The sequence below is a fragment of the Monodelphis domestica genome, chromosome 4 (genome assembly GCF_027887165.1).
Source record: "Monodelphis domestica isolate mMonDom1 chromosome 4, mMonDom1.pri, whole genome shotgun sequence".
Taxonomy (NCBI): Eukaryota; Metazoa; Chordata; class Mammalia; order Didelphimorphia; family Didelphidae; genus Monodelphis; species Monodelphis domestica.
This window is the reverse complement of record NC_077230.1, coordinates 359128987-359144593: the sequence shown is the minus strand read 5'-3', so window position 1 is coordinate 359144593 and position 15607 is coordinate 359128987. Positions and strand designations below refer to the sequence as shown.

General features: G+C 37.2%; 1 protein-coding gene across 7 annotated transcripts in view; it reads left to right on the top strand.

Annotated features, from left to right (window-relative positions):
* The window catches only part of CSMD2 (CUB and Sushi multiple domains 2), a 1065508-nt gene that overhangs the window by 808673 nt on the left and 241228 nt on the right, over positions 1-15607 (top strand). For all 7 annotated transcript variants that reach the window (XM_056795117.1, XM_056795119.1, XM_056795118.1 and 4 more), the window contains 2 exons: positions 1956-2158; positions 6879-7070. In XM_056795117.1, the coding sequence (XP_056651095.1) occupies positions 1956-2158; positions 6879-7070 (395 nt within the window). The remainder of the gene's footprint in view (positions 1-1955; positions 2159-6878; positions 7071-15607) is intronic.

Sequence of the window (15607 nt, the reverse complement as noted above, 5' to 3'; positions counted from 1 at the left end):
GAGAACCGATAGAAGAGAAGAGGGATTGGGTGAGATGGTGAACAGAAGAAAAACATTTGTGAAAAAGGACAAGGTAAAAGGGAAGAGAGAGAAGAATAACAGAAGGAAGGCAAGATGGAGGGAAATACACAGTTAACTGTCATAACCACAAGTGTGAATGGAATGAACTTAACCCTAAAACAGAATCAGATGGCAGAATGGATTACAATCCATAATCCTATAATGTGCTGTTTGTAAGAAATAAATTTGAAATATCTTTGCAGATGATATGATAACATACTCAGAGAATCCTAAAGATTCAACTAAAATTAGATGAAATGAGTAATAATTTTAGCAAATTTGCTGAATATAAAATAAATACACATAAATCATCATCATTTCTTTATTACCAATATTAACAACAAAGTCCAGCAATAGGAGACAGAAAAAAAGTTCCATTTAAATTAATTGTAGATAATATAAAATTGTCTACCTGCCAAGACAAACCCAGGAATTATAGGACAAAATTACAAAACACTTTTCACAAGAATAAACTCAGATATAAACAGTTGGAAAAAAATTTAATTATTCATGGCTTGGTCAAGCCAATGTAATAAAAATGACAATCCTACCTAAATTAACCTACTTATTGAGTGTCATACCAATTGAGTTGCCCAAAAATTATTTTAAAGAACTAGAAAAAATAATAACAAAATTCATATGGAAGAACAAAAGATAAAAATTATCAAAGGAATCAATGAAAAAATGTGAAAGATAGTGGTTTAGAAATATCAAATCTCATACTATATCATGAAGCTGCAATCATCAAAACAATCTGGTATTAGCTAAGAATTATAGCAGTAGATCAGTGGAGAAGATTAGCTACACAATACATAGTAGTAAATAACCGTAATTATTTAGTGTTTGATAAACCCAAAGATCTGATCTTTAACTGCTAGGAAAACTGGAAAAAGTTATGGCAGAAACTGGATATAAACCAACGTCTCAAAAATTTGAATCCAGGTCCTCCTGATTCCAGGCTCTTAATCCAATGATTCACCTAGCTATCCCCTCCCCCTCAGGATTTTAAAGAAAACCTGAGGGATTGTGTGTGTGTGTGTGTGTGTGTGTGTGTGTGTGTGTGTGTGTGTGTGTGTGTGTGTGTATGTAGTTCTGGCACTATAACTTTTGAATTCTACAAATATGTTTCCTCTGTTGATTATCCATTGATATCAGTTAGATAGACACACTTAATTAGCTTTCAGAAACAATTATTTGCCAAAGTGGTATGGTAAAAACAAGAGATACAAATCTCCTCTTCCAAAATCTGGGACATTCATCTATAAGAAAATACAGAGGCCAGAGGAGCTTGGGTTTAATCACAGAGAGCTCATGTCACAAAGAGGTAAACTTATAGCTCTGTAACTTGGTTTGCTTCTTCCTCAGGTTGGTTTGATAGTGGAATGCCTAGGCTCTAAATTGGCTTGTTTATTTTATCCAAAACCCACAGAGTGAGACTGTGTCCAATCCAAAAATACTTCATCTATGGTGTCATTTCATTTCATCCAGTGATTTTCAAATTCCATCTTAATTGATTAAGGACTTTTCACACTTTGTTTAATGCTATCATTAGATTTAACAAATGTGTTCCCACCTTGATTGAGATAGTTACTTTATGGAAGGCTGATGAGAGCATTTTGTTTTATAATAGCACAGTATGCATTTGGTATATAGTAAGCATTTAAGAAATGCTAGCTAATAAACTTCAATTATTTATAATGTTTTATATTATACTTATCTGTGTTCAGGTTTTATTTTACTACTAGATTGTAAGTTTCCAGTAGGATAGGAATTTTGTATTATTGCTTAATTAATGTTTGTTTGAATTCATATATATGTTTTTTGGTCAGGATTTAGATCAGAAAGTGAGCAAAAATGATAAGGCCTTTGTGAAACATGCTTTCTTTTCTCCCCAGGCTCCATTTCTTGGTATTTGACACAGAGGAGGTCCATGATGTACTTCGGATCTGGGATGGACCTGTGGAGAGTGGGATCCTACTAAAGGAGCTGAGTGGCCCCATGCTTCCTGGCAACATCCATAGCACATTTAGCTCTGTTGTCCTACAATTCAACACTGATTTCTTTACCAGTAAGCAGGGCTTTGCCATTCAGTTCACAGGTCAGTACTCTCCTAGTTCTAAATTCTATTCATTTCATTTCAATTCATCAGGCGTTCATTTAGCCTTCCTATATCATTCTGCCCAGGAGAACCGGAAAAGTACCCATTCTTGCCCTTCAATAGGGACAAGACTCATACTGAAATAATTAGCCAACAGGATGAAGCATTGTATGATTAATAAATAAATGAAAGATCTTGATTCAAAGTGCTATGCGCCTTCAGTGTAGGCATCAGGGAAGACTTAATGAAGGGAGTCAGACTTCAACTGCATTTTGACAGAAAGATAGAGTTCTGATAGGAGAGCATGGGTATGGATGGTATTCTAGGTGACGTTAACGTCATGAACAGAGGCATAGAGGCAGAAATAAGAAGAATAAGAATAGCTAGCATTTATAAAGTGTTTTCAGATTTACAAAGCACTTTCCATGTGTTCACTCATTTGATCCCCATAACAACCCTTTGAGTTCAACTCTCTGTCTACTTCTAAGGAAGCTGAATGTGAGAGAGGTTGAGGGTCTTGACCAGGATTGATGTGATTTTTAGCCCTCTTTGGAAGCATTTTGTCAGGGAACTCACTGTACTTTACTTCTTCCTGCTACTCCATTATCTCCATTGGCTTCTGATCCCCTAATCTTCCAATTTAGTGGAAAAATCACATTAATAATTTATCACTCATCTCCTACTTGAATCATAGGACTTATCACCCATCAAGATCTGGTCTCTTTTTATATAAACTACTCTCTAGGCATGTTTACATAACAATTGATTGAATCTAAATGTAGAACTTTTTTTTATTTATCTCCATGAAGTCCATGTTGCTAAATTGTCCAACTTCTGAAGAATTTCGCTCTATGAGGATAAGGATAGAATTTTCTCCCTTTGTTTCTCCTCCATATTTGTTCTGCTAATGCCAGCTTCATCTCTGAATGGGAATAATGTAGCTTAGATGAGTTTTAGGCCAATTTTCTGTGTAATTGTATTTTTCTTTACTGATTTTGGCTGTTTTATATGGTTATCTTCCCAGCTAGACTCTTAGTTTGATGCCTTGTCTACTTCCCACTGGGATGAAGTAAACTTTACCTAACCCACGCTGCCTGTCAGGATAGGACATTCCCAGTCACCTAGACATACAAACCAGTGACATTTTCTGTTCCTCTCTCACCTTTATTCCCTATATATAATATGTTGCCAAGTCTTAACTTTTCCAACTTTACAACATTTCTCCTATTTGTCATGATGGGGGTGTGACTTTGCAAGAGCAGGACAACACTTTAGAGGGATGACTCATTTTGACATTTGGAGAAAAATGCCTCCCCATTGGCCCAAATAGCATACTCTTATCTTGAATTCCTACCACAAGAATGTGCCATAACCTTCATGACCTCTCAACCCTCTAGAAAAATTCTCTGGATGAGTTGATAAACTTCTCAGACTTTTATTTCAAGTCTGTTTATCAATATATACTTTAAGGATAAGATACTCATGTCTAACAAGGAGCAGGTAGAGTTCCTTCCCCCTTTCAAGGAGCTCAGTTCCTTATTGTCATATGGGTTAGATATTCACTAGGGGTATTTGGATCCCACACAATTTCACATTTATCTAGTTTAAATAGACTTGTGATTTTTCAATGAAGATGGTTAGCAGAGGAGGTGTTTTTGGGTTATGAGGTACATTGACAAGGAATGAAAATGTTTGGAATAGTCACTCTGATAGATGGGAAAGCTGAGAAATTAGGAAACTATAAAAGGATTGCTTTCCTACATCAAGGGTCAAGTTATAGTGAACTCAGGGTAATTTTCTGATTTTCTCTAGCTGCATGTAGTAGTACGTTAATAGAAATGAAGGCAGCAATTGGGTAGTCAAAAATTCATAATTGGAATTTGTCAGGGCAGAGCTTAGCAGGGAAAGATTGGCTATAAGAAAGCAGGGGACTCAAGAGAAGAGGACAGTGATGCCAAACCTCAAACCCAAATTGCTCCTACTATCTGCTTCCTTTTCATAGTCAAAAGATATTTAAAACCATTTCCTATGTGCCAGCCAATGAGTTAAGCATTGGGAATGCAAAGAAAGCTAAAGACCAGTCTCTGTCTTTGAGGAGTTCCCAATCTAATAAGGGAAACAACATGTAAATAACTGTATACAAGTCAATAGAAGGAGGTCAACAGAAGAGAAGGGCTGGGAAAAGCTTCCTATACAAAGTGGGGGTTTAGCTGAGACTTGAAGGAACCAGGAGAAGAGTGTGAGTAATAGTCTTAAAGTTTGTAGAGAGATCAAAAAGGATGAAGACTGAAGAAGAAGGGTCATTAGATTTGACAGTTTACAGATCATTGGTAACTTGGGAGGGGGAAAGTAGGTGGCACCAGACCTGGAGTCAAAAAGATCTGAGTTCAGTTCTGGCCTCAGACACTTACTTGCTATGTGACCATGGGCAAGTCACTTTACCCTATTTGCCTCAGTTTCCTCATCTATAAAATGAACTGATGGAGGAAATGACAAAACCACTCTAGGTTCAAATCTGGTCTGACATTTCCTAGCTGTGTGACCCTGGGCAAGTCACTTAACCCCCATTGCCTAGCCCTTACCGCTCTTATGCCTTGGAATCAATATTGCCTTATTGATTCCAAGGCAGAAGGTAAGGGTCCAAAAACAAAAACCCAAAAGAAGTCACAAAGAGTTGGACGCAGCTAAATAAAAACAAAGACAGCAACTTTGGAAAGAGCAGTTTAAGTTATGAGGTCAGAAGCCAGACTGCAAAGAGTGTAGAAGAGAATAAAAGGAGAAAAAATGCATGCACTTATCGCAGACAACCCTCTCAAGGAGGTTAGCTAGAGAGATTGTGGGCCAACAATTAGCAGGGATGAATGATCTATTGAAAGTTTTTGAGGGGTACTGGATATTAGCTATGCATGTTGGCAGAAGAAAAGCAGCTACTAGGGAGAGACTGAAGATCATTGAAAGAGAAGGAATGATAGAGGGGATGATCTACTAGAAACGAAGGAATAGAATGGAATCACTTGTGCATGTAGAAGGGTTGGCCTTGGCAAGGAGAAGAGCTAAGGCCAATCTTCTGTATGCACCCTTGATCATATTTCCCTACCTTCTTTTCCTCCAAATGTGCCTACTACCCATTCCCCCTTTCTCTAATCTACAATCTCTTATCATCTTCCCTCCTATGTATATACATGCCCAAGTTTCTTCTATCTTTTAAAGATCCTAACTTGATCCTATCCTTCCTGATATCAAGTAAAAATTCTTCTCCTTTTCCCTAAACTTCTTGAAAAAAAGACCCCTATGCTCAGTATCTCTACTTCTCCTTACCTCTAAATCTCTTGGAGCCTGGCTTCCATCCTCATCATTCAACTGAAATTGCTTTTTACACAGTTACCAATGATCCCTTATTTACCAATTCTTGTTCCTCTGGACCACTCTTCAGCGTTTGACATTGTTGCTCACTATCCTATGATGAATATTTACTCCTCTGTGTTTTTGTAATCCTTATTTTTGCTATTTATCTACCCATGTGACTGAATGATGACCAGTCCCTTTGCTGGATCATGAACCATGTCGTTCTTGGGTACATGTATCCTCAGAGCCCTCATCTAAGCTCTCTTCTCTTTTTCCTGTATACTTTATTACTTGATTATCTCATCAAATCTCATAAATTCCTGTCTCTTCATCAATTAGACATTTCAAATTGGATGTCTGATGGGTAACCTTAAAGTTAAAATAGATGCTGCAAACCAAACATGTCCAAAATATCAGCCATTATCTTTTTCCTTCAATTATTTTTCTACTCTATTTGTTCTTCCATTCACCCATGTTTACTACTTCAGTATCATCTACAACTCCTTATTCATCCAGCCCACATGTCCAGGCAGTTGCTAAATCTTATATATTCTATCTTCACAAAAATCTCTTGTGCTATCCTTTTCTCTCCTCTCTGACACTAGTTCAGATCCTTATCACATCGAGACAAAGATCCTTTCAATTGTGAATCGAGTTTTCATTATGCCAATTTACTAAGAACAAGAAAAGACTTCAATTTACTTCTCCTACTATACCTTTCCCAAATGTAGTTTTCCATGAATCAGTAATAATTCATTTCATAAAACTGATATCTACTTAGCCATTAAGGGGATGCATTTATTGATCTAATGGTCCCTTCTAGCCAGATGAATTTAAATTTCTTTTGTTTTCCCACTAACTTTAATAAGTTTTGAAAGAGTAAAAATTTAGCAATATTCAACTAATATAAATAATTAAGTACTTGTTTTCTTATCACATACATTTTTCTATATTGTCTTTAGATTACAAATGACAGGCGCTTGAGGACTTGTGTTCATTATTGTCATCATCATTATTAAAATATCTCCATTAAGTTCCTCTTTGAATATACTGGGAAGGATTCCCAGATATTTTGGTAAAGAATAGGTGTCTTTTAGAGTCATGGATTGAACACACATTAATACTCTATGTGTGTGCATGTATATGTGTGTGTGTGTATGCATATGTAGGATAGAGAATGAGTTTTAAATAAATTTTGTGTAGTAACACTTCAAGAGTTGGATGGTAATTGAATAGTGCTGGTGGTATGATAGTTATTTGACAGTAAGTGATGTTCTAATCTAATGATGATGTTATAATGAAAGTGAGGAGGGGCTGTGGACTTGCCTATTAGAGAGACACCCATCCAATGATATTATTTCTTTTGTTTCTCCAGTGTCTACAGCAACCTCCTGTAATGACCCTGGTGTCCCTCAAAATGGGAGTCGGAGTGGTGATAGCCGGGAAGCGGGTGACTCAATTGTGTTCCAGTGTGACCCTGGTTATGCTCTCCAGGGGATGGCCCAGATCAGCTGTGTGAAGATTGAAAACAGATTCTTCTGGCAGCCAGACCCTCCCACATGCATTGGTATAGAAGAGTTGGTTGACTGAATTTCTTTTTATTAGTTCTTTAACAATGCCATTTGGCAAAAACAGAACAATGAAAACACAAAAAATAAATGGCAGCTAAATTTAAATTACTTGAGGGAATGATGGGACAGAAGCACCTAAATAATTGAAAGCTACAAAAATTCCTAACTCTCCTTCGTTCTTCAGCCTAAAGTCATTAAATCTGATCACATGTTGCTTACCTACAAGTGTGAATTTCTTCTCATTTACTTGGTCTTCTTTCCATCCTTCCTGGCAGTGAATAGAAAAATGGCCAGAAAGAAGGGACAAACGGGAGCTTTTAGAATCCACACTGGATTGGAAACTCTTGGAACTTGTGAATCTTTTGAATGTTAACAAGTCTTAGAATAGCTTCTCTATATGAGACAGTGTGATATAGTAGAAAAATCCTGAATTTAGTCTTGAGGACCTGGGTTCAAATCCCAGCTCTGCCATACTGTCATGGGAAAGTCTCTTGACATCCATTTTCTCTCCGTAAAATGACAATGTTAGTTATTAGTTGCAATTACTTGCAAATTTCCTTTCAGCTTTAATTTTACAATCCTGTTATTATCTGGAATACTGGAAGAGGCCCATTCTGGGAACTTATGTATATGAAGGGGAGAATTTCAATATATCAGTAGAATCTCTGTTAATATGATTGTTCTTCTCTCCTTCAAGGGAGTTTTATTTTATTTTTTACATCCAAAGTCACTTCTCAATATACACCTGGCTACCCTCCCTTGTAACAAAAAAATGCAATTACAAAAAATAATTGTCCAAATTACTACATCTGATAGTGTCAGTGACATTCTGCTCCCAAAGTTCCAGACTTTCTGCCTTCCCCAACCTTTCCATTGAGAGAAGGGGGAATATGTATGTTTCATCATCTGTTCTCATGACCAGTATTAATTTTCATAGGTATTATTGCAGAGACATAGTCTACATCTAGTGCAGTGGATAAAGCAGAGTCTGAGACTTTAAATAGACAATCAATTTAATAAGAACATTCCTATATCTTCCAAATAAAAATAATCTCAAAGACATTAGAAAGCTATTCAGGAAAATAAAAACAAGGAAAAACCACTGACTGGGAAACTAAAAGAAATGAGCAAGGATATTCTATAGGATCAGAATTGACTTTATGTTCTCTGGTCTTCAGGAGCCCCACTGGTGGATTAATGGTAGTGATACTGGTGAGTATTTGTCCACCCAGGAGGGTAGAGTTAATTGAAGCTGCTGCATGGTCCACTCCATAGCTTCTTCACAACAGTATAAGCAACAGTGTGATGGAACTGTGGAAGATTTAACCCAAGCCTTTCCAGTTCTAAGAGTACCATTATCTTGACCCACAATAACCTCTGTTCAAGTCTTAAGTATGACTACTCTATCTCATTATGACTTCAACCAATTTGTTTATTACTTTGGACTTTAGGATCTGAATGTACAAAGTGGTGGCAACAATTACTTCCTGTCTGTCTTAAGACTGACATTAGGATAAAGATAGATCTTAGAGGAAGTAATTTATTGAGAAGAAACAGTGCTATACAAGAGGCTGGTAGTATTATTTCCTAATTTCCTCGGACATCTACAAAACACAGACAAGAAACCATTTTTAGTGGGGTTAGAAATAGCTTTATGTTCAGATCTCAAATATACTTTAGAGATGAGATAATTCAACTCTTTAATTTTAGAGATGAAGAAGCAGACTCATGGAGAGAAAATGACCTATCAAAGATGATACAAATATTTAATGGCAGAATAGTGGCTCAAATTCAGGTCTCTGACTACATCTGCAACCAATGTTGCTTCATAAGCAAACATTTGTGAAGTATCTACTGTGTTTATTAGACTGAGGTAATGTTTAGCTATGTTTAGCTTAAATATACTCTCTGCTTCAGTGGATCTTACAGGTTAGTAGGAAAATGAAAAAGGTTACATAGAAAAGTTGCATTGAGTTGTACTTTAAAAGAATCATAAGAGTTTGGCCAGAAAAGAAGGAAAGGGAGGATATTCTAGCTTTGGAACACATAAAGGCATGGTATACTTTGAAGATAGAAAAGTCCCCTCTAGTCAGGTTTGCCTAGAACATAGTAAATATAGAGTTGGGAAATATTAGGGGGAAAAAAAACAGTAGAAGTGAAACCAAATTGTGGAGGATCTTAAATGTCAGTCAAAGGAGTTTGAATTTTATTTGGTATATAAAAGGGAGCCATTGCAGATTTTTGAGTAGAAAAATAGCATGACCAGATCTGTGCTTATAGAAGATTTTTCTTTTAGAAATATAAAGGTTTGATTGGAATTGGGGAAATACTGTATATTTATTGAGGGAGTTAATTCAGTCATTCAGGTGGGTGATAACAGGGTTTGTTTTTTGATATTGGCAACAGAAATAGAGAGGCAGGAACAGATAGATATGAGAGATAAAAGAGAATAACCTCATGGATACAAACATGGGAAACTGGATGAATAGTATTGTCAACAGATATGCTAGTCAGAAGAGGTAACAGGTTTATGGAGAAAGGTTATTTTGCAGGGATAAGGATGAAGGAAAAAGCACTTATTAAGCATCTACTTATTAAGCATCTAAGTGTCAAGCACTGTGCTAAGAGTTTTATAAATATCTCATTTGGTATGCTGCATAAAAATTATCAAGGGTTAAGGTTTTCTTCTTGTTTTTTTGGTGTCTGTGGACTGTAAAGTTCCTGGGAGTTGGTGGCCATTGCCTTGTTCCTTCCTGGTCAGAAGTTTAAGTGAGGAATGTGGGTTATCTTTGTATTGGGCTCCAGAGAGGTTTTTGCCCTGAGGATATTTTTCCCAGTCCTCAGCAGGTCCAGCCCCTAAGAACTTAAAGATTGCCTAGCAGAGGTCTGGGTGTGGAGTATAGGTAAGTCTTTGTATTGAGCACTAGAGAGATTTTTGCCCACAAGCTATTTTTTCGGGTCCCTATGGCATTTGTTGTGAGCTACCCCTCTCTACCCAAGTGCTGAGCCCTTTCTGCACATTTCCTCAGCCTCCTGGGGTCCCTAGTCTTGCTGCACTTATGGGCAGGTTCAGCCCCTGAGAACTTAAAGATCGCCTGGAAGAGGTATAAATCTGTGTTGACCTCAGCCAGCATTCCTCCCAGAAGTTAGAAGTTTTTCCCATGCTTTCTGCCAAGGTAGGTGAAGTGGGAGAGGAGTGATGAGCTTGCCCCTTGGTGGGAGAAATTTCTTCCCCTTTTAGCATGGAAATGCCCTAACTTTGCCTACCTTCCATACTGTGCCCTACTGTTGAACTTCTTTGCTCGTTTGACTTTGGTTTTGTCATTTTGAGTTTGTCTCTATCAGTGGAGAGGAGAAGAAGAGCCCTGCTTCTACTCTGGAGCCATCTTAACCCAGAAGTCTTATTTGGTTTTAATGTGGCCCTTGCAACAGGCAACTAGAAATAGTAATTTGGAACTCAGAATACAAATTAGAATTAATAATACAGATTCAGAAGTCACCTTTCTAGAGGTGATAAAAATGGAGAGATGGAGTCAATTCAGGATTTTACCACCCACTTTTATTTCTATTAGGTACATTCCATCATCACCTCACAACTGAACCATTGCAATAGCCTGCTATTGGTTCTGCCTGCTTCAAGTCTCTCCCCACTCCAATCCACTTTTCAGATACAAAAGTATTTTCCCCAAAACTCAAATCTGATCATATTGTTAGATTTTATGTTTGGACTGAATATTTAACTGGTGGTCGCCACGGGTTTAATTTCTAAATCCCAAAATGAATTACTCAAGTAAATGTAATTTAGTAGTAGTTTATTTTACAGGAAGATTTAAGGAAGAGAGAAAAAGAGAGGGGGGGTAAGGGGGAGAGGGAGAGGAGAGAGGAAAGAGAGAGAGATTCCTCTGAACCAGTTAGAAATTCTAAGGCCCCAGTTAAGGGTGTCTCAAGATGATGGGCCTTTCTCAGAGTTTCACACCTCCAGAAAGGGCAAGAAAGGAAGTCAACCTTTACACTCACCATGTGACTGTCTAAAAAAAAAGCAGTCTGAGGTCTCCTGCATAAGCTCCTCCAGGGGTCCAGTTCCACAGCCAAGTGTCTTCACTCCAAGTCTAAGTGTTTGTCTTCCAGTATCTCCTCAAGTGTCTTTCTTCCCTCTAGCTCCAAGTGACTGTCTTCACTCCAAGTCTGAGTGACTGACTGTCTTCCAGTCCAACTCCAAGTGACTGACTGAAGATCCTTGTGTGTCTGTTTCCATTATTTAAAGACCTTTTTCTCGTGTCACCTTCCCTAAATTTTACATCTACCAGTCACAGTCAACACTCCTCTCCAGAATTGCCCACTCTTTCACAGACCTCCCACTCAATGTATGAAATGGGGGTTCATACCTTTTTGTGGTTAGTTCACACCTTTTTGTAGTTCATACCTTTTTGTGGTTAAAATGGGTAGATCTACTTTAAATACTGTGTTTACACCTGGGGATTAAAATCTAAAAATAGACATGGGATTACAATTAAATCTTCATAATGAAGGAAGAGCTAAGTACCATCATTGTTACAATCAGGGAAGAACCAAATCCAATCTTCACAATATCATTCTTTCTACTTGATCAATTTCCTTTCAACTCCCTTTACTAGTTAACTCAGTGATTCCCTTTTGCCTTTAGAATCAAATACAAATCTTTTCTTAGGCATTCAAAGCCCTCCATAACTTGGCCCTCTTCTACCTTTCCTGTCTTCTCAATCTTTACTCCCCAAAATCTACTCTTTGATCTAGTGACACTGGTCTTCTGACTGTTCTGTCTCTTGGCTCTGGAATGTTTTTCCTACTCAAATCTTCCTACTGCCCTCTTCCCTGGCTCACCTTCTACAAGAAGCATTTCCCAATCCATATTGTTTTTTTTTTTAAAGATACATTATTTTACCAGTTAATGTAATAACAATTTTCAACATATATTTTTTCAATTATAAGATCTAAAATGTCTGCTGCCCTACCTTCCCTCCCCCTTCCCAGAGATTTGATCTGTTATACATGCATTATAATACAAAACCTATTCCCATATTGTTTATTGTCATGAGAGAATACTTATATAAAAATCAAACATAAATAATATATATATAATAAATAATAAAAACCCAATTAAAGTAAGGTAAAAATAGCATACTATGGTTTTTATGCTGCCTCAACAGTGCTTTCTCTAGAGGTGCATATAGCATTCTTTGTCATAAATCCTTCAGAATTTTTCTGGATTATTGTATTGCTGAAAATAGCTAAGTTTTTCACAGTCAATCAACCCACCATATCGCTGTTATTGTGTGCAATGTTTTCCTGGTTCTGCTTATTACATTCTTTATCAGTTCATATGGGTCTTTCCAACTCTTTCTGAAATCATCCTATTCATCAATTTTTATAGCATAATATTATTTCAACACCATCATACACTACAGTTTGCTCAACCAATTCCCCAATTGAGGGATATCCCCATAATTTCCAATTCTTTGCCAACACAAAAAGAGCTGCTATAAATATTTTGTGCAAGTAGGTCCTGTCCACCTTTTTATCACTGTGGAATAGAACCTTAGAGTTCTATTACTAGATCAAAGGGTATACACAGTTCTGTAGCCCTTTAGGCATAGTTCAAAATTGCCCTCCAGAATGGTTAGATCAGTTTACAATTCCATTAACAATGCATTAGTGTCCCAATATGACCACATCCCTTCCAAAATTTGTCACTTTCTTTTACTGTCATATTGGTTAATCTGATAACTATGAGGTGGTACTTCAAATATTTTAATTTGCATTTCTCTAATATTGAGTGATTTAGAACACTTTTTTTCATATGATTATTGATAATTTTGTTTTCTTCATCTGAAAACTGCTTATTCGTATTCTTTGACCATTTGTCAATTGGGGAATTGCTTGTAATCTTAGAAATTTGACATCGATATCTCTTTATTTGAAAAATGAAGCCTTTATCAGAGAAATTTATCATAAAAACTCTTTCCCACTTTGTTTCCCTTCTAAACATTTGGTTTTGTTTTTACAAAAACTTTTACATTTTAATATAGTTAAAACTATTCATTTTACATCATGTAATGTTCTCAATGTCTTATTTTGTCATAAATTCTTCCCTTCTCCACATATCTGAGGGGAGTCTTAGAGTATCACCCTTTATGACTAAATCATATACCCATTTTGACTTCTTACTGATATAGGGTGTTAGATAATGATCTATACCTAGTTTGTGTCAATATTGTTTTCCAGTTTCCCCAGCATCCCAACCCCTCTCAAGCCCAGTGCCTTCTCTCTGTTAATTGTTTATTTATTCTGTATGTAGCTTTCTTGGTATATATTTATTTACATGTTGTCTCCTCCCATTAAAGCCTAAACTCCATGAGGATAAAGACTGTATTCTCTCTCTCTCCCTCCTTCCCTTTGTCTGTCTGTCTGTCTGTCTCTCTCTCTCTCGCTCTATCTTTCTTTCTCAACCAGCACTTAGTAAAATGTCTAGCACAAAGTCAGCATTTAAATGTTGATTGATTTATAGCTATTTCACTTTGAGTAAATTATTTTTTCTTTCTGAACTTTGGCTTTCCCATTTGTAAAATGAGGATATTCAATAAGGTGATCTCTAACACCCCTTCTGGATCTGCCAGATTTCTCTTTTATGATGTGTATTCATAACGTAAGGCTCCTACTCTAGAATGGCATGGCTTCACTCCTCTGAAAAAGCTATGTTATCTAACTCATATCAGAGCCTATTCCCTTTCTTGTTAACTAGAATAAGGGATCTTGTGCATTCCCACTATACCCATGCTATGAGTTTAGCTTTCACTAATAGGAAAAGGAGAGGCTGGTGTAAAGCTTCTAATTCCTCAGGAAGTCATTGTGGCCTGTTCTTACTTCATCAAGGAATCTACTAGATTCACATCTTAGTTCTTCCATTTATTATCTGTTACATTGAACAAGTTACTTCACCATTCTTACTTTGAGTGTCCTCAATTGTGAAGGGTCTAGAGATTACACAGAGGTCAGAACAAAGGGATCTTATTTGGACAAAGCCCACCAGAGGCAAGGAGAACTTGAACTAGTCAAAGCCCTCAGCCATAAATCATCTTCTGTCTTTCCTTGCTGAAGAAGAAACCAGTGAATACATTCCTAAGGTCAGCCTGGAGTAGGGGTCCCCAAACTATGGCCCGAGGGCCACGTGCAGCCCCCTGAGGCCATGTATCCTGCCCCCACTGCACTTCCCGAAGGGGCACCTCTTTCATTGGTGGTCAGTGAGAGGAGCACTGTATGTGGTGGTGCCACAAAGTGCAGCTTCACTCATATACAGCACTACTTCCGGTGACATAATCCTTTGCGTGGTGCCTTGTTCTGAGAGTAACTGAACAAGAACGAGGCACCATGCAAAGGATTATGTAGCTACACAATGGAAGACATCAGCATGGTGAGCAGTGATCTGGGGGAGGGGATTCCGCACTGTGTATACTGCTGCCCGGTATAGTGGAGGCAGTGATGGGCCTGTGCAAGGTGTGACAGGCCCATCACAGCCAGCGCTGCAGCCTCTGCTATCCCAGACAGTGGTATACAGATTTGTTCATAGTTGTGTTTTTTTTTTTAATAGTCTGGCCTCTCGTATAAAAAGTTTGGGGACCCCTGGCCTAGAGGTTTAATTGTGGTTGTAGTAGGGATATCTCAAATGCTTTATTTTTATTTACACTAGGTGGATCACAACAGAAAATTTTGTAATAAGATTGTGTTTGCATACATGCACATTTGTAACATATACATTGTCACATTGTAACATCTATAAATATGTGGTTTATGAGAATAATATGAATATTAAAAACCATCAATAATTCATTCCAACATATTTTATGTTGTAAAATGGGAAAAAAATGACCATTCCCAAATATGTTTATTTTTATTGGATTAGATATCATATAGACATATCTATCTTTGTAGGATCTGACTATATCTTGTAGGAGAAAACAATCCTACCTATTATTCAGCTTTACAAAGCACTCAATTACTTTGAAGTTAAATATAGATGTGGATTTCACTAGTTTATTCTCTATTGACATATTTATAATATCATTTTATTAAATGATATATTTTCTTCCAATTTTTGTTTGAAAGTCTTTACTGTAGTGAACTTATCTGTCAAAAAATCTACTTCATTCATCTTGAGGAATATATAAAAGCATATTTCTATGTTTAATTCTCCCTATTCTCATATTGATAAAGTTGTTAGAACTGATTCAGGAGCAACTTGAAAGATCATTTAGGTGATGTTTCTCAAGCATTCCAGAAATGTTAGCTCTTTGACTGATCTCTTAATCATCAGGGAACATGGCCCCCAGTTCTGGCCCTTTGCTAAGCAGCTGATCCCTCCATCCCCCTTACTTCCCCTACTCCACTCTCTTAGGCTTTAGGACATTAGAGAAATCTTCCCAGATTGGGTGGCATAATAGGGATGGGAGGGAGCTCTGCCTATCTAGGTTCCACTAGCACCAGCTAAGGGCCCTGCCAG